This window comes from Leptinotarsa decemlineata, unplaced genomic scaffold (assembly GCF_025532065.1).
Source record: "Leptinotarsa decemlineata unplaced genomic scaffold, Ldec_3_MD MMD2_tig00026328_RagTag_RagTag, whole genome shotgun sequence".
In the NCBI taxonomy this organism is placed as follows: domain Eukaryota; kingdom Metazoa; phylum Arthropoda; class Insecta; order Coleoptera; family Chrysomelidae; genus Leptinotarsa; species Leptinotarsa decemlineata.
The window spans coordinates 2,488,571-2,509,598 of record NW_027412688.1 but is presented as its reverse complement, the minus strand read 5'-3'; the positions used below and the strand labels follow the sequence as shown (position 1 = coordinate 2,509,598).

The 21,028-nt window shown below is 34.2% G+C and overlaps 1 protein-coding gene across 1 annotated transcript; it reads left to right on the top strand.

The window, feature by feature from the left end:
- The first annotated feature begins 1,895 nt into the window (after positions 1-1,895).
- On the top strand, positions 1,896-20,690 carry CPSF1 (cleavage and polyadenylation specificity factor subunit 1). Its single transcript, XM_074182258.1, is given in 16 exon segments — positions 1,896-2,202; positions 2,339-2,553; positions 2,906-3,222; positions 3,282-3,532; positions 4,998-5,179; positions 5,310-5,870; positions 8,011-8,322; positions 8,385-8,738; positions 12,694-13,027; positions 13,086-13,249; positions 15,923-16,328; positions 16,331-16,356; positions 16,412-16,564; positions 16,618-16,794; positions 19,292-19,565; positions 20,184-20,690. Coding segments are annotated over 16 exon segments (4,215 nt in total). The 5' UTR covers positions 1,896-2,030; the 3' UTR covers positions 20,501-20,690.
- Positions 20,691-21,028: the final 338 nt, after the last annotated feature.

The window sequence follows — 21,028 nt, the reverse complement described above, 5'->3', positions numbered from 1 at the left end:
TTCATGGTCTTTACTTCACTTCAGCGCAGTAGACCAATCTCCTCCTATTGCATAACGGATATTATGCAATAGTCGCTTCGTCCGGGGACGTAGTGTGTCTTGCTTGACGCAAACTACGTCTTCATGTAGTTTATAAATACTAAGCCAACGTGAGTTGAAGTTTTCTTGCGTAATTAAAACTTTTGGCTTAAGTATCTGCGTTCTATCTTCATTTACTAGTAGCTATTCACCGGACAAAGAATACATACGAAGGTTGTGATATCATATTGAAACTAAGAAATTTGGGATAAGGAGTAGAAACCAAAACACAAACTAACGAACACAGACACAGAATAATTACTTAGTATTCTGTGACACAGAGCTATGCCAGAATAGTGGCTGGAAACAGTGTTTGTTGCCTGTGGTTTCATTTCTTCTTATTCTTCTGTAATGCTCTCAAATGTTCTGGTTCTACAGCCACTATAACGATAATACGATGAACTATAGAATTCAGTTCCTACAGAATAATTCACATATTGCAACTCGTAAATATTCCTGAAAATATGGAAGATTTTTCGAAGACAGGTGCTCAGTACTATAACTGGAAAATTATCGTTTTATCATCAGTTGATTGCTTTCAATGCTTCATTTTCTTCAGTATATTTTCACTGATTACAACACGAAATGAAATTTTCAATCACAATGTAATATTTATAATCATGTATTTTTCCTTCGCATTTTTCATAAACTAAATAAAATAAGAAGCTACATATGTCGCCAATTGTCACTCTTACAATAAGGAAAAAGTCTATCAGTATTTTGATGTTTAGATTACCAGTTCTCAGGAAACCATGTTCCCTATCTGACCAGTCTTTCACTAGTTTCATAAAATTGTAGATTTCAGAACTACAGAACCACATTTTCAATAACATTTGGTACATTCCACTGGTTTTTCAAAGTCATATTTCCCTTGTGTTTCTTGTTTGTGTTACTTCGATATTGACATCCCAAACTTTCGTCATTATTATTGGCCGTTACATCACTTTGACATACATCTCACTATGTTGAGGAATTGGCCACGGTGGTAGTGCGCCCGACTCATGATCGGAAGACCGTGGGTTCGATTGCTGCCTCAACCAGATATTTTTCTCGAGAGAATGTATCTGGTTGAAGCTGGGATGATTCTGCAACCGTGTTAGGAATCACACGTTAAAAGGTAAGACCTCGTTAGTCCTTAGCTCGTACAAGTTCCTCAACTTATGAGAGTTGGCGTTCGTATGAGGGCGACAGCTGATTAACGGAAAAACAGAAACAGATAGATCATACAAAGTTTTCGAAATGACGCCACTGCACAAAAGAAGTTACTTGTAACTACATCATCAGTATTATGGATTGCATTCTTGGTAATCGTTTATGATATGTACCTTATTATAAACATCATGAAATGCACAGGTAATCATTTCAGTCATATTTGCTATTTTTTTTTTTGATTAACGATTCATTCAGGACTGCTATAACAAAGAATTTCGATTTTGTTTTCAAAAAAATCACAGTAATAATTATCATTCTTTTACCAGTTAGATGCTGGATAAAGAGTTCGTATCAAGAAATTGAATAAATGTTAATTAGAATAGTGTAAATAATCCACAGAAAGTGAAATATAAAAATCACCATTATTGAAATCTAAATAAATCACAAGCAAAGACTTAAAATCTACGTTTGTTTAAAACTCCATTTCCCAAACAAATCGTATACTAATAATCGAAAAATCACTAGGATCAAAACTCCGTTACAAATAAATCAAATCAAGATCCCAAAATTTTTACAACTAAAGTATGCAACACGTAAAACATCGGAATGAATGAGATAATGCCGTCCATATTTACGTCAATGGTTAGAAAATAAGGAAGAAGTTTTGTTTAAAGGGTTATGTTATGTTTTCCGCTGTTTGTTATGGTTTCCAAATTTTGTAGAAGCTAGGATCATAGTTATTATTATAAATGCCAATAACTATATTGAAAACGTCTACCTCCTGAAAGTGAGAAACAGCCATGTTTTCCATCTGCAAACAAAGTCATCCTGCTACAGGGGTTGAACATGCAATATCATGTTACTTCTTCAACAAAGTTGAAAAATGTTTAATAACATCTGGGGCTAACATTTTGAAGGTATTTAGACTAATTCCTGATGTGGATCATAAATCAAGAGCAGAGCGATACTCTGGTAAGTTTGTTTTGAATATTGTATACATCCAACACAGCTCATTTTCATTGAACTGACTGAGTAATATTTTGGAACTCAAAGCTCGGCAAGTAATATTATTACGGTTTTTCATCATAACAACTTTTTTTTTTTCAAGAATTCTATCCACCCAAATCCAAACTGGAATGTGTGGCCCAATATACACTCTTTGGTAACATTATGTCCATACAGAGTGTAAGTTTGACTAACTCGCAGAGAGATGCCATACTTCTTGCTTTCGCTGATGCAAAGTTATCAGTTGTCGAGTATGACCCAGAGAATCATGATCTTAGGACACTCAGTCTGCATTATTTTGAAGAAGATGACATGAAGGTAATACTTATTTTCATTAGAATCGTGATTCAGCAGCTCATGATGAATATTTGTTTCAATGGTTTTTGTTAGCTTCTGAAAAAATATTAGACTTCACAGACCACAAATCTGAAATCAATCTTTGGTCTATCTTTGAAGACTATATGGACTACATCAGTAACTCAGATTATAATATGTACCTTGTAGCCTATGCAAGTCTCAGTACTCAAACTAGTGCAAGCCATTGAAGCGAATATTTACTCACAAATTGTCTGATGTTTCTGGACATTGAACAATTTGTTAGATAATGGCTGTAAAAGCCTGCTCACCATGAAAATTTGCTCCGTTCCATAATTACTGAAAACCATTCCAGGATGGATGGACACATCACCATCATGTTCCGATGGTTAGGACTGACCCTGAAAATCGGTGTGCTGTGATGACTGTATTTGGTCGGAAGCTGGTAGTATTGCCATTTCGCCGAGAAAGCTCCATCGACGATAATGATGGTGATATAAAACCTATGTCGGGTAGTTCAGGCATAACCAAAGCACCAATATTAGCGTCATATATGATTTTGTTGAAGGACTTAATCGACAAAATTGATAACATAATTGATATACAGTTTTTGCATGGTTATTATGAACCGACCCTACTCATTTTGTATGAACCATTGAAAACTTTTTCGGGGTGAGTTATTTCTTTGTTGCAGTATCTGCTTCATAATCCACTGAAATTGACTTTTTTAGCCGTGTTGCTGTGCGAACTGACACCTGCGCCATGGCTGCAATCTCGTTGAATTTGCAGCAGCGAGTTCATCCGGTCATTTGGAGTGTTGGCAACTTACCGTTTGACTGTGTGCGAGCAGTCCCGATAAAGAAACCCATTGGTGGAACTTTAATCATGTCAATCAATGCTCTCATTTATCTTAATCAGAGCATTCCTCCATATGGAGTATCCCTGAACAGTATTGCAGAAGCTTCATCCAATTTTCCTTTGAGTAAGTATCATGAGTAATGAAATTTTGTTTCAGAATCACATTTATACAGAGTATGTTCTAATTAAAGATTGTTTCGGACACTTGAAAGCATGTTCTTGCATGTAAACTTCGTCAAACTTGCATACTGCGTTTCACAATTTTTTGATGCAATATTTAAACCAGAATTTTCAGAAGAATTAATAAAAATTATTTATTCACGATGAAATTCTCACGAAAATTATGAAACGTACAGAAAACATTTGAGGTGATAAGATAGGAAACCCATAAATGAAAAGGTTACTTCAGCAATTTGTGATGTAATGTCGTCAGTTATTACAGTAAATCATGGAGTTCCTCAGGATAGTATTTTGGGCCCTCTATTGTTTTAATGTATATTAATGATTTGGAAAAATATGTTGAATGTGACTACATTCATATATTAGCAGATGATACTCTGATATCAGTAAGTGATGGGAATATCAATAGAGCAGTGATCAAAATAAATGATGTGGATAAATATTTGAAAGTGAATAAGTTATATATATATATATATATATATATATATATATATATATATATATATTCACTCAAATTTATGTAGTCTTTATTGAATAGGAATGAATAATCCTAATATTCACAATACAAAGTTATAATTTTACAATAAATGATCATTTTGTAAATACTATATCAAAACATAATACAATGAATGAATCCATGTATAAATTTATAATAAAATATATTATTAACAATGAACAAAGTAAGATTGAGATAATACAAATATCAAAGCTAGGTATACAATAACTGACTCAATTCAGCTGAAAATCTATAACACAATATAACTACATTCATAACAATCACAGATATTTTGAGAGTTTTTTCTTAAACTATACAAGTGTATCACATTTTTTAATTTCATTTGGAAGGGAATTATATTCAACTAAACCTCGTATGAATAGTGAGTTCATACCTTTTCTGGTATTAGCTCTATCCACATGAAAATTGTTTGCACTTCTAGTACAGTATTCGTGGACCTCATGATTAAACTTGATGAATTGTTTGAAATAAGTTATTATATATCTTTATACTTACATTTATGATAAGTTATATTTATTGTAAAATAGGTATGTTAATTATTTTAGTAGTAGTAATATACTGCAAAACCTTAAATGCGTTTTTCATGAAAACTTGTTTTGGTACATCACTATGTACCTTTTTTCGGTGAACACTACATGTTCCCACCTTATTTTGGTGGCTACCACAATAATGAAAAATTTGGAAGGAAAAAAAATATGTTTTTTGAAGTTAATTACTTTCTTTCTTCCTTTGGAAGTTTCGCACCATTTCTTGTATGAAGATGAAGAAGTAGAAAGCCAAACACTTTTCTTTCTTCCCTACAACTGTGTTTGCTAATGATACTGCAGTAACAGTTTTAAGGCCTACAGTAGAAGATACATTAATTAGGTTTGAAAATACCAACTTTTTTCAGAACCACAGGAGGATATTAAAATAACTTTGGACTGTGCTCAGGCAGGATTTTTGGACGAGGAAACACTTGTTTTGTCACTCAAAGGAGGAGAGCTTTATGTTTTAACGCTACTAGCTGACAGTATGAGATATGTGAGAAATTTCCACTTCGAAAAAGCTGCAGCTAGTGTCCTCACTACTTGTGTAAGTAACCCATACAATTCATTTTCATGAAAATCACAGTCTCGCTATTTGTTAATTAAAAAAAAACTGAAATTAGATGTATTATAAATTACTGAAAGTTAATATTTATTTACTGGCTGTTTTTTCTCAGATATGCGTTTGCGAAAACAATTTTCTCTTCTTGGGCTCAAGATTGGGCAATTCACTCCTGTTGAGATTCACTGAAAAATCCAACGAGGTTATCACGTTGGACGATACTGACGAACCGATGTCCAAAAGACCGAGAACAGACAAAGAAAACCCCCAAATGTTAGATTCTCTAAACGACTGCATGGCTAGCGATGTGCAAGATATCAGAGATCCCGAAGAACTAGAGGTGTACGGTAATCAGAGACAGACGGACAGTATACAGATCACGAGTTATGTTTTCGAAGTGTGTGACAGCTTACTGAACATAGGCCCTTGCGGAAATGTTTCGATTGGGGAACCGGCATTTCTCAGCGAGGAATTTAATAATAACTTGGATTTGGATTTGGAACTGGTCACTACTGCGGGGTACGGCAAGAACGGCGCCCTTTGTGTCCTTCAGAAAACTGTTAGGCCGCAAATTGTTACCACCTTCACCCTGCCAGGATGCTCTAACATGTGGACGGTTAGAAGCGGGGAAGATCGACATGCCTTCTTGATTTTGAGCCAAGAAGACAACACAATGGTAAGTCACACAATTGAAAAGTGTGTATTCAAAACAATATTAAAACACAAGTCTGAACACTGTATCGAGGAGAGATACATATTATATAACAAAATTAATATTTCAAAACAAAATAGGAACTGTAAACAACAAATACAATCAAAAATTTAGGAATCACTCTCGGCCCAAAAATCATCTCATTCAAACCCTATGCTGCAAATGTTACTTCTAGAGCACTAAAAATGTTAGGTTTCACTTTTATACTCTGTCCATCTAAGCAAAAGAGTGCTCCAAAAGATTATCATGCATAGTGCACGTGATCTCCCAGATAAGGCTACTCGTACAGAGTCGCACTGAGCAACCACCGATTTTTTTTCAAGTATGCGGCTGGGTATAGGAATTTTTTTCACTGCATGACATCCTGCTGCTAGTTTTTTACATAAGTAGTCAACATGGGAATCAAATTTTAGATTTTCGTCAGTGAAGAGCCCAAAAAATTTGTTTTTTCTCCAAATTTTCAATTTTAACATTTTCCAAGTGTACTTTCCCTTTGTTACATCTAAACGTGACCACATTTGTTTTGTCAATGTTGAATGATAAAAGATTGCTCAATTGTTAGATCTATAATCGAATACAACTCCACAATTTGGTGGCCCTCATAAAATGAGGATATTGATATGCTTGAATTTAAACTGGGATATCATATTGGTGAATATAACTATCAATCTATATTGGACATTCTTAACTTGAATACTCTGGCTCATAGAAGATTACAATCAGATCTTACACTAATTCATAAATTAATCAATGGTAGCATTAACTTTCTAGGACTTGTTGAACTTATAACTTTAAATATGAATCCAAAAAGAACAAGAAACACAGAAATCTTCAAAGTACCCTTTCATTATACAAACTATAGCCAGAACGAGTCTATAGGTAGAATTTTGAGACTTGCAAACACTTACAATGTAGATTTAGGACTTTTTAATTCTTCTTTGAATCATTTGAAAAGACTGAAATGACTGTGATTGATTGGCTTGTTTTTGCTTCTAACTTTTATGCCTCTCACCAACAAGCTAAACATGCTAAACAGCCGACACTGTGAACATATCTATGTTGTTTACAGCAATTTGTTTTATCATCCCAAACATGGTTTATCACATCCTTAGGTTTTGGATTCTTCTATTCCTGATTCTTCTATCTGATACCAATATTATCAAGCATGGAGTACCTCAGGGATCCGTACTTGGCCCCCTTTTATTTATTAACTATATAAATGATCTTCCTACATATATTGATACAGCAGATGTTTTTTTATATGCCGATGATGCAACTTTTGTCATAAGTAACCAAAAAGTGGGGAAGCTAGATCAGTTGTCATGTGAAACTTTGACAAAATTCGAAACATACTTTAACGCTAATTTTCTATGCTTGAACACAAATAAAACTCAGGAAATAACTATCGCAAATAGATCCCAAATGTCTGGCGGTATATTCTAGAAGCAATATTGTTTGTACATAAAAATAAATATAATAGTGGCTCCAGGATTCACAATCATGATACAAAACACAAAGACATTATTGGGCTACCGAAGATGCATTATCAAAACACAGCCAAACAAACGGAGTTTCTTCCCATAAAAATATATAACACTTTGCCTAGTGAGTGGAAAGACCTTCATATAAAAGAATCTGTTTTAAAAATCTGTCTTAAAATCTGTTTTTCCGTTAATCAGCTGTCGCCCCCATACAAACGACAACTCTCAGAAGTTGAGAAACTTGTGCGAGCTAAGGACTAACGAGGTCTTACCTTTTAACGTGTGATTCCTAACACGGTTTGAAGTTCAAATTAAAAAATTCACTTGTCACCCAAGCTTTCTATAAGATTGATGGTCAGTGGTCCTAATATATGTATGTGTGTATATGTGGGTATATGTGTATATGTGGGTATGTGTGTATATATGTGTATTTATATTGTTAATATCCATATGTGAGTCATAATTATTGTATTGTGAAATTTTTCTTATGTAATGTATGTATATTTTTTTATATTTTCAGTATGACGTACCCAAGCAAATTTTGTTAATGTAGATATTTTCAAATGTAACGGAAATTGTAATTCGAGGTCAATAAAATTTATTTCTTTCCATAATTTTTCCAGATCTTACAAACTGGACACGAAATTAACGAGATCGATAACACTGGTTTCGCAACACACGGACCAACCGTCTATGCAGGCAACCTGGGCAACACCAAATACATCGTTCAAGTTACCACTGTCGCTGTGAGATTGCTACAAGGAGCCAATCAATTACAGCACGTACCCATGGACCTGGGGTCTCCGATAGTGCACGTGTCCAGTGCGGACCCATATATATCTCTGATGACGACAGACGGACAGGTCATCACACTCATGTTGAGGGAAGCTCGTGGAACTGCCAAACTGGTCGTTAGTAAATCTACTTTGGCCAATGTGAGTGGATCCAAGATTTTTTTGTTCACCATTTTTAAATGAAGTCATTTCTTTTATTGTAGAATCCTCCCGTATCTACCATCTGCATGTACAAAGACACGTCCGGTTTATTCACGAGCAAAATTCCCGAAGAGTTCACTCAGATACCTCAGCATATAATCAGCGATTCGGAAATTAAATCGGAGATGGAAAACGAAGACGACTTGCTGTATGGCGATACGGATTTCAAAATGCCGTCACTGAATCCTCCTCCGCCGAAGCCCAAGGTGTATTACAACTGGTGGAAGAAATACATGACTCCGAATAGGCCGACGTATTGGTTGTTTGTCGTTCGTGACAATTCAAATTTGGAAATTTATTCCATTCCGGATTTCAAACTCTGCTTTTACGTTAATAACCTATGTTTTGGATATAAGGTAAGTGAACAATTAGAGTTCTATTGTTTTTTTACAATAATTTCGTCCTTTCTTCAGAAGTTTCCAATTTTTGATACATTAGTCTCAGAAGGCAAAAAATGTTTTCCCTAAATTTTGTCAATATTAGTTTTCTCTGTATAAGTATTTTTTGTAATTATTTCCTGTTGTTTTCCATATATACCGTGTGAATTTGTGTGTGAATTTGAAATTCGCAATAAAGGTATAGTTCGTCAACGCCGATATCTTTAAAAATAAAATGCATAAAAACCTATACAGGTTCTTTGTCGATCTCATAGCCCTTCTTTATTTATTTATTTATACAAGTTTTCCCCATTACATCCCCATTATATCAAAGATTATATGATTACTTTGAATAATTCAGATTATTTTCTTCTAGTCAGAATGCTTATAGAAGAAATAAATCTACAGTTGGTGCAATTGATCAACTCGTTAAACATGCGCCAGAAATTTTGGAAAACAAATAGCAGACTTTAGGATTATTTTTTTATTTGAGCAAAACCTTTGACCTCGTTGACCATGACATACTGTTTCACAAATTGCAGTTTTATGGTATACGTGGCTCTGCATTGAATTGGGTTGGATCTTACCTGACTGATCGTAGTTAGCTGGTCTATGTGAATGGAATGAATTCTGAAAGAAAATGTATATCAAGAGGGGTACCCCAAAGCTCTGTTTTGGGACTCCTTCTATTTTTTGTTTTTATAAATGGTCTTCATAATGGTCTTTATAAATGGTCTTCCATCACTGTTATTTTCGCGGACAATACTAACATTTTAGAATCTGTGGGAACTATGTCCGAAGTATTTGTCAAAGCTAATGAAGTAACTCATCAAATTTCTGAGTGGTGTTCTATAAATGGCCTACTGCTAAATTCTGCTAAATCTCAAATGCTCAACTGTGTTACTAAAAATACAACAATTGATAATAGCTAGTTGGTTAGATTAAATAATGAAACTGTACATCAAGTTAATTGTACTGAATTCCTAGATGTTGATATTGATAATAAACTAACCTGGAAGTTCCAAGTTGATAGTGTCAAACTGAAGCTCAGTAAACATATATATTTACTTCGTTGGTTAAAACAAACAGTCTCTCTTGATGTTCTCAAGCTTTTATACCACAGTTTAATTCATATATAATATATAAAGAACTGAATTATTCCTAGAAATGAGCAAATCCATGAACATTTCTCCAGAAATAACTCTCAACTACATCAACCTTATAGTAGATTGACAGTATCAAAGAATCACCCCATGTGCGTTGGGGTTATTAAGCTTAGTGAGGACATTAAATCTTCAAATATCAATATCTTTAAAAGGCGACTCAAGATTTTTCTATTGCAAAAAGCATACTACTCTGTGGATGAGTTTCTCCATGAATCTTAATTTATTTGTAGCTTATTAACTTTTTTTATGTATGTTTTATGTTTTATATTGACTTTATCTTTTTTATGTTTCTTTGACCTGTTGAATCAGCCAGTATTTTATGATGATGTTATGTTTTCTCTTGTCTAATGTGATTGTGAAGGAAAACTGATTCAATAAATGTTTGATTGATTACATAATATATGTAGGAAGAAGTAATAATACAAATACATTTATTTATTTATTTTTATTATTTTATTAAGTAGGCAAGCCTAATATACAAAAAAAAGAAAAATTTACAAATCCATAAATATCTCACGACATTAACTATGTGAATATAATAACATTTTAAAGTACCTTTCAAGGAAAACCAAATATACATACAAATCTATAGATTGTTAGGTTAGTTCACATTAAAAAATAAAAAATTACAAATATCATAATGAGCTGTCACTAATATACTTCTTTAATGATGACTTAAATTGGTTCATTGAATTAGATTCTTTTACAAATTGTGGTAGTTTATTAAATTCGTTTAATCCTTTATGGAATATACTATTCATTTCAAATTTAGTGTTAGTTTTATTAATGTAAAAATTGTTATTTCTTCTCGTATTGTAATCATGAACTTCATTATTTCTCAATAAGAATTTTTGAAAGTAATTGGGTAGCAATTCTTTATGCAGCTGAAATATAAAGATCATAGTCATATATAATATACGTTCTTCAACTGAAAATCAGTTTAGACACTGTAACATCGATTTAATTGCTGAGTAACGGCTACATCCCAATATTAATCGCATGCCCTGATTTTGAAGCTTTTGCAATTGCGCTATTTTATTTTTACCAAGTAGAAAAAGTAATGTTGTACAATAATCAAAATGAGGTTGTATTAGGCTTTTAAAAAGAGTCAACCTAGCATACATAGACACTTTTTTAACTTATACGAGAGAGAAAAAAAAGTTTTTGAGATATTTTTTTACAAATAAAATCAGCATGACTATTTAGTTTTAAATTTTTATCAATTATACAGCCCAAATATTTTATTTCAGTCACAATTTCAATGCTAACATTATTAATTTTTAAAACAGCATTTGCCCAAACAATTTGATCATACTTATAAGATGATGTCAAAATCATACTTTTTGTTTAACTGACATTTAGTTTCAGTTTATTGATAAATAAATATGTTTCAATGCTATTTAAAGACCTTTTCATTTCAACAAATGCCTGATCCAAATTTTCATGTTTACAATAAACCAATGTATCATCTGCAAAAAGTTTTATACGGTGTGATCCAGATATGTGATTAATATCATTTAGGTAAATAATAAAAAGCAATGGACCTAACACACTACCCTGGGGTATACCACTCTCAATTATAAGTTCATCTGACAATTCTTTTCCAAATTTAGTTTTTTGTCTTCTGTTGAATAAGTAACTTTGAATCCAATCAAAAACAATCCCTGATATCCCATAATATTTTAATTTTTCAAGTAGAATATTTCGATCAATTGTTTCAAATGCCCTTTTAAGTTCGAGAAATGTCGCAACAATGTACTGATTTCTATCAATTGTATTTTTCCATTCAGTTATTAAAAATTGTAGAGACGTTTCACATGAGTGTCTAGTTCTAAAACCTGATTGGTTGCCTATAAACAATTTATTGGTATTAAAGTACTGAATTAATTGGTTATATACAGACATTTCTAACACTTTTTCAATATATAAACTAGAGATAGATGAGTACAAGAACAATAAATCAGTATACATAAGTAAATATTATAATTCTGACTACAGACTACTTTTTAATGTAGATAACGTAATACCAGTAACCTCCAATTTTCTATCATTAATCCTTTTGGACGTGCGATCGATTGGAGAATGTATGCCATAGTTGGTGGTATGAAAAGGAATGCGAAAGGGATCAGTATTCCTGAGAACTCCAGTAGGCACATGGGGGTGGACGTTATCTAGGAATTCAGTGCATATAACAAGACCATTAATTATTTCGTATTGTCACGTTTTTCCCCGTGAGTTAACCAATAATTATCTACACTGAACAATAATCAAACTTGTCTTCATTTCACTTGAAATACAACAAACACTTCAACTTAAACTTCAATTATTATTCGACTGTCTATCACCTTACTAGATCACTCCGCGTACCGCACGGTAACTTCCGCTTGACTGTCTGGATGGAAGAGTGGATGGCATTTATATTTGTCAATCGCAGGCGCTGGAAAATTCCTAGGAATTCCATCGAAAGTGTGCGAACAGCCCCGAAATATCGGTCGAACTGAGCGCGCTATTAGCCACGTCACAATTGGTTTATGGCTACCAGTGGCGGCCGGCGTTATTTTCTTCAGGGCATGATTTACAACACTATATAAATATTATATCAGAATATTCTCTTCCCTTACTTAGTAAACTGAGCTTGAGAGCATTTATGGATTTTCATTTCATATGTACAGAATCTCAAGAATTTATTCTGAACCCTTTTCAATGTGGTGCAGTGATTCCCATATTCTATTCTAATGTATTTTTAATCTTGAACTTTGAATATTCAGGTGTTGATCGATAGCATGGAATCCGTCACGGTGAATCCTTCTCCTTCAGCCAGCGAAGTCCAAATTCAGGAACAAAATCAAGTCAAAGAAATCCTAGTCGTTGGTTTGGGCAATAACGGATCGAGACCTGTTTTAATAGTGAGAATGGAACGTGACTTGTACATTTACGAAGTATTCAGATTTTCTAGAGGTAATCTCAAACTGAGGTTCAGAAAATTCAAGCACAATATTATTTATTCGCCTAACTTGGAAGGAAGACTCGATACGGAGAACTCAGATTTCTTCGCTCTGCAGGAACGAATCATCAAGCTGAGATATTTTGATAATATTTCCGGTAAGGTCAATAGTTCATAGTGAAAATAAGTTTCGGTTTGACAGTGTTTTCATTCCAGGTTATAACGGAGTGTTTATATGTGGCTCGAACCCCCATTGGCTTTTCTTGACACCTCGTGGAGAGCTAAGAACGCATCCCATGGTTATCGACGGTGAAGTATTGAGTTTCTCGTCATTTCACAACGTGAATTGTCCTCAGGGATTCCTATACTTCAATAAAAAAGTAAGTATCTCGTTTCAATTAGTTTTATTCAAAATAATCATTACAGATATGTCCAGGAACAGTCAAAGTCCATTAAGTTGAATACTTCCTTCAAAGTTTTCTTATCAAGCAGTAAAAATATATCAATGTCACTAATATTATTTATTCAGAGTTAGACATATTACTTGAACCTAAACAAGTTTTCAAGTTATCTGTTGGATTATTTCAATTGGACTTGAATTTTTTTGTCTCGTAATTTATGTAGTAGTGATTATATACCGTACCTCCCACTCTTTCATGGTAATGCATGACCTTGTAGATTAGGAAGAGATAATCCCCACTAATATTACCTACTTTACCTACTTTATAATATTATAAATGCGAATTTAAGTTTGTTTCGGTTTCACGCGAAAACTACTCAACCGATCATCATGAAATTTTGTACACGTGTTCTTGGAGGTATTAGAAGTAACATAGGATGCTTTTTATAAAAAAAAATATTTTTTATGTCAGATAAAAAAATTGTTTCTCAAAAAAATCTCAAAATCTAGCTACTTCAACCTCATCTAGCATTCCACATTGATTCATTTCTATTGTACTGACACTTATTTAATAGCATACGTACGAGCGAAGTCGCGGGTAAAAGCTAGTTATAAATAGTATTATCAAGAACATCGAGTTCTTATTGACAAACAGATAATAAAATAATAATGATAATGATCTGGAAATCACATGTTGTTGGTATCCCATTCAGTGTTGACAGTGATGGCCTGGTCCACATCGTCCTCAAAGAAATATGGACCGATGACATCGCCAGCCCAAAATCCACACCAAACAGTGACGTTTTTGGCTTGTATTGGATGCTCTCGGATCTCATGTGCATTGGTATCGTCCCAAATTCGACAATTTTGTTTGTTCACGTATCCATTACCCAAGTCGCCTATGGTTGTTTACCGTCCAGAAAAGACCTATACGAGTATAAGCGGGCATACCAAACACTGAGACTTGTAAACCATGGTATATCAAATTCAAGATCTTGACACTTCCCTCACCTATAATATATTATAACTTGATTCATGTGAAAACACACAGAGATAAGTACCGGATGAATGGAGATAACCATAACTATTCCACAAGGACCAGATCCAATTTAGCAATTCCTCAAAACAGGTTGACATCCATCCATAAACAGTTGATAGGAATTAAATTATTCAATTCCCTTCCACAACCACTGAAAGATGCCCCATTAGCTAAATTTAAACTAGTACTCAAGCATCACCTCCTTCAAACCGCCTATTATGATATATCTGAATTTCACTACTCATCATGTTGAATTTTATATATACCTCAGGTTTACCATTTTTATATGTAATTATTTTTTATTAATGATTATTGTCTGTTAGGTACATGTTATATTCGTAAGGAAGATATTTATTTATAAGACATGTGTACATATTGTGTCTATATATGTTCTATTATTTGATAAATTTTGTTAATTTTAATTATTCACTGTGATATTTTACATTTATACATTTTTACTTTTTGAATCTACTATATGTGACGTATGTATATACACTTCTGTGTAATGACATGAATAAAATATCTATCTATCTACGAAAGGCCGAGTTCTTGTGAGCGACGCGAAATCGACTGCTTCGGGTTCTGCACACTCTCACAGACAGCGGCGATGTTTTCGGCAGATCTTGTGTTTCGTTGACGTACGGGTGTTGGTCGATCGTTTACTGAACCAGGCCACCACCACATTGCGAATAGTACTCTCAGTAGGACAATTATGGCGACCGTAAATGGGCGGAGCGCGCGGTACGTTGCCCGAACAGAAAACTCATTTTAATAATATCTACAGTGGCATCTTGAGCTAGTTTTGTAGGATCTTTTCCCTGCCACAGCAACGTTGTGTCGTCTGCAAATAATGTGATGCTAGCAGTTAGATCCAGTTGTGTTATGTCATTAATATACAATAGAAACAAGATGGGTCCTAGGATGGAACCTTGAGGGACACCTGCTTTGATTTCTCCTACATTTGAGTCGGTTAAGAGTCTTACAATTTGCTTTCGATGCAATAAGTACGATTCAAACCATGTAATGCTTCTGTGCTTAAAACCATAATGTTTCAGCTTCCGCAGTAAGATTCCGTGATCAACGAGGTCAAATGCCTTGGAAAAGTCACAGAAAACAGCTGCTGAATAGGCATCAGAATTCATATCACTATAAATCTTATGCAGAAAGTTAAAAATTGCATCACTTGTATTTTTGTGTTTTGAAACCCATACTGCTGTGGACTCAATATGTTATTATTATAGAGAAAGTAAATTAGCCGCCTTTTTATGATTTTTTCAATAATTTTGGATAAGGTCGGAACAAGTGATGTAGGTCTGTAGTTTATTGGATCATCCCTGGCACCACCTTTGAAGAACGGAATCACTACAGAAGTTTTTAAAAATTCAGGAAATGAGCCATTCACAAAGGAATCATTTATCAATGAGACAAGAACGTTCAAAACATAATCTGGCAGTGTCAAAGATTTTGACAGACATTTCATCAGTACCTGATGTTCTTTCATTTCTAATTTCTCAAATAACCTCTTTTGATTCATCTAGGTCAATGGTCAATGTCATTTTGTTCAAAGCATATTTTTCTTCCAGACGCTTTTATTAACCGTACATTTTTTCACAGTCCGAATTGAGAATTGGAGTTTTACCGACACACTTGAGCTACGATGCTCCTTGGCCAGTAAGAAAAGTACCATTGAGGTGTACACCCCACTTCGTATCGTATCACTTGGAATCAAAAACCTATTGTTTGGTGACTAGTCTCTCAGAACCCTCCAACCAGTATTACAAATTCAACGGCGAGGATAAAGAACTCTCCGTAGAAGACAAAGGCGACAGATTTCCGTATCCTCCGCAAGAGTTGTTCAGCTTGTGCTTGTTTTCTCCCGTCTCGTGGGACATCATTCCGAACACTAAATTGGATCTGGACGAATGGGAACACGTCACTTGTCTGAAAAACGTTTCTTTGGCTTATGAAGGAACACGATCTGGTTTGAAGGGATACATCGCAGTGGGGACGAACTATAACTATGGGAAGATATTACTTCAAGGGGAAGGGTAATACTTGCAAAAGAGGGTTTTGGGACAAATATTAATGTTTTTGTTTCTTTAGATTTTGATATATGACATCATCGAAGTAGTTCCAGAACCAGGACAGCCGTTGACTAAGAACAAATTCAAAGAAATTTATGCCAAGGATCAGAAAGGGCCCGTTACAGCTCTCTCGCAAGTCAAAGGGTTCCTTGTTTCTGCTGTGGGACAAAAGGTTTACATTCCCAATATTCATCATGATTCAGCATTGAATTTGTTTTGTTTCAGATATATATTTGGCAATTAAAAGATAATGATTTGATAGGTGTAGCGTTTATAGATACCCAAGTCTACACTCACCAAATATTGACCATCAAGAATTTGTTGTTGATAGCTGATGTTTATAAATCGATTTCTCTACTGCGGTTCCAAGAGGAATGCCGAACTCTGTCACTTGTCTCAAGGGTAAGAATACTTGTTTTTAAAGTTGTGTTCGAAAGATTGAGAACTGTTACATTCACCATGAACTGTAAAACAAATTCGTCAAAACCACACTTTTAAATTTGCAACAAGTTGATGAGGGTTCCATATTTATTAATTTCTTTCGAGGATATGTCAAATTACAATTTAATCTATTGATATCATGTAATTGTTACAAGTTCAGAGGAAGATTAATCTTCCTCTTGAAGAGGTGCTCCAAATGGTTGCTTTGAACTTGTTGATATATGAACAGCCTATCCGATATTTCACCTCGAACATTTTCGAACACAGTAACTTCAATATCTCTACAAATATATATTATTCTCTGCCGTATATCCAATATTGAAGCAGGTTCAGTTTCGTACACCTTTTGCTTCAAATAGCCCCATAAAAAAAGTCCAAAGGTGTCAATTCTGGCGAGCGGGCTGGCCATTCTGTAGGACCTCGACGGCCAATCCAACGACCGGGAAAAGTAGTATCCATATAGTTTCTTACTTGTCTGGGTAACGTGGTGGTGCTCCATCTTGTTGGAATACAATATCCATATCGAATTCATTAGGATTCGCTTCGACGATTTCAGTGATGAGAGGGTCAACAGTAGTTACTAGCATATTAAAATACTGTTCCCTTGTTAAATTTTGATCAATAAATGGAGGTCCTACAATATGGTTGCCCAATATTCCTGCCCAAACGTTAATTTTTTCTGGATATTGGGTATGTGTTTCCCGGAAAACGTGAGGGTTGGTGACACTCCAATAACCGGAATTTTGTCTGTGAACTTTGCCGTTTAAAAAAAGTATATTCGTCACTGAAACAAATATTGTGGAGATAGGTAGGATGCCTTGCAATGGTTTCCGTCATGATTTCGCAGAATTCTGTTCTTCGATCAGGGTCATCTGCAGTTAATTGGTGTACCATTTTAATTTTGTATGGATGATACCTTTTCCTCTCCAAAAGTCTCCATACAGTAGAAGGATTCGCGACGGAAGAAGTAGACTGTTCAGGATTTACTACCAAGTCACCAATTATTTGCACTTGCTCATTTTGATGCTCACTTGTCAATTTTACTTCAAAATAAAGTATTCATGCATTAATTTCATTATCCCAAATTTTAATTTTTTGAGTTGGCCCGTTCAAAAAATAAAAGGAGGGGGGGAATTAAAGAAATGCACTGTACTTGTTGAGAAGTTATACTGAGAAATTGTTCCTACAATAAAAAGGAGAATATCAGTTAAATTGTACATCTACATATCTACCCGAAATCATTGATGTGTGTTGGAAAGGGAAAGTGCACCTTATTAGATGGAAATAGAGACCAATTTTGGAGTTAGGAATTAGTTTCCTTTATTCCCTGAAGAAGCCATCTTGGTTGGTGAATCGCGCATTGAGAAGAGAATTGCAGTTATATTATTACTCTTTATTAGCAAATAATGCTCTTCATAGTACAGTCAGTCACTTATAAAATACAAAACAATAAAAAAAAAATATATATATATATATAAAATTAGAGACAAGTTACATTTTAAAAACAAGAAACTAGAAAACAAGACGAATTATTGATAACAATTACTTGAAGTATGTTCAAGACATCTTCTTTTGAATGAATTTAATGAATCACAGCTTTTTATACGACTTGGCAAATTATTAAATGCAATCAGACCAGAACTATACAACAAGTCACAACCTATATGTTCTCTGATGATATACAAATTTCCTATTCTATTTCTAGTGGAGTGTGTATGAATACTACTTGTGTAGGTTAACTGATCACTCAGATAATTTGGCAACATATTGTGTTTAATTTTAAATTTAAATATTAGTTAGTTATAAAGAAGTTACAAAGTTCTTTTTCTTATTTATTACAACTTGATATTGCCCTTATGCATCTGGTTTGAAGCTTCTGTAGTTTGTTTAGATTTTCATTGCTCACAAAATAGAGTAATGTACTACGATAATCAAAGTGGGGTGCCATTATTGATTTATGAATTGTTAATTTTGCATATTCACTTATTTTATTTTTGAATCTATATAAAAGATGAATTTTCGTGGCTATTTTCTTCTGAATATAACTACAGTGTGCATTAAGGTTCAATTCTTGATCAATAAAGTATACCACTCCCAGATATTTAGAAGTAGTTATCCTTTCAATGATGACATTATCAATATAAAGATTCAATGACAGTTGTTCATCTTGCAGTTGTCTTAAACGATATTTGCTACCTATTAACATGCCTTTTGTTTTATTAACATTTAACTTGAGGCCGTTGTCATTTAACCGCTCGTTTATATTTAATAGTTCCTCATTCAAACATTCTGAAATTTCATTAGTTGTCCCAGAACAGTACAACATACATCAAGAATAGCAGTGGACCCAGTTCTGGTGTTTGAGAAAAGATTTTTTTTATTTTAATAAAAAAAAGCAATTGTCAAACAAGTCCAGGATCCCATAACGCAATTATTCAAATGGACTTTTTCGTTTCAGGATTACAAGCCATGCGAAGTATACAGTATAGAATATATGATCGATAATGCTACTTTGGGATTTCTAGTATCCGACAGAGAAAAAAATTTAGTTCTGTACATGTATCAGCCAGAAGCCCGTGAATCTCTGGGAGGACAGAGACTGTTGAAAAAAGCAGATTTTCACTTGGGCCAGGGAGTCAACACGTTTTTCAAAATCAAATGCAAGCTCGGAGAACTCGGAGAAGATAAGAAACATTTCTCAGGGGCCGATAGGAGATTCATTACTATGTTCGGTGAGATGAAGTCTGAATTTTTATGTGCTTTTAAGATTAATTTCATTACGGCTTCATTATGAAAGAGTCAGTCTCGCTCGCAACATTTTAAATAACTCTGCGGTGGATGTTTTGACTTTGCTTCTATAATGACAACAATTATTCATGAGAGCACCGTCTCAAATGTCATAACCTCAATTGTCTTTGCAGACACCATGACAACTGTCATAACCTCAATTGTCTTTGCAGATACCACGACAACTGTCATAACCTCAATTGTCTTTGCAGACACCATGACAACTGTCATAACCTCAATTGTCTTTGCAGACACCATGACAACTGTCATAACCTCAATTGTCTTTGCAGACACCATGACAACTGTCATAACCTCAATTGTCTTTGCAGACAACATGACAACTGTCATAACCTCAATTGTCTTTGCAGACACCATGACAACTGTCATAACCGCAATTGTCTTTGCAGACACCATGACAACCGTCATAACCTCAATTGCCTTTGCAGGCACCATGACAACTGTCATAACCTAACCTAACAAACTGAAGGTGTTCACCTTTTTGTTTTTTTCTTAATTTTTTCAAGTACTTTTTTCTATCAAAAGATTTTTAAATTTTGTTGCAGCAACTCTTGATGGTGGTTTGGGATATATCATGCCTGTTCCGGAGAAGACTTATCGGCGACTGCTCATGTTGCAAAATGTTTTGGTGTCCCAGGGAGCCCATATTGCAGGGCTGAATCCTAAAGCTTTCAGGGCCTACAAATGTTGGAGGAAATGGCAGTACAATCCGTCTAGGTGCGTAATTGATGGCGATCTCGTTTGGAACTTTTTGCATCTATCCATAACAGAAAAAATAGAGGTGTCGAAGAAAATCGGTACAAAAATAGAGGAACTCATCGATGATCTTACCGACATTCAAAAATTAACGAACCACTTTTAGATGTAGGGAGTGCAGTGACTTACGTTTTCTGTAGGATTGCATAAGATGTAATTGAACTGATTTTTTTACAAGCTTAATTATTTCTGAAGTGAGGAAAAGAAGGAAGAAATAGAAAACCACACCTTATTGGAAATACTGCCAATAGGGTTTATTTATTTATTGTGTTACAATAAATGTTTTTAAAATGAAATCGTTTAATTTAATGGTCTTTCTTGAACATAAATGAAATTTGAATTTCTAGGACTTTAGATATAAATTGGGAAGAAAGAAGAAAAACTGTCAATAGTTAAAATTAGTAACATTTTTTTATTAGCCAAAATAGAATATCTACTGCAAAAACAAGACCTGGCAACACTGAACAGACCGCTCCTTACGGATGATTTCTTCATCTGCAGTGGATTGATTCGCAATATTTCGCAGTCAAATTTCATTACGACTTACGCTGGTTATAAGACTTCATTTATGTTAATTTCTATAAATAAGAAACAAATGATTGTCCAAAACTATTAAAAAAAATCAAAAGTAAAA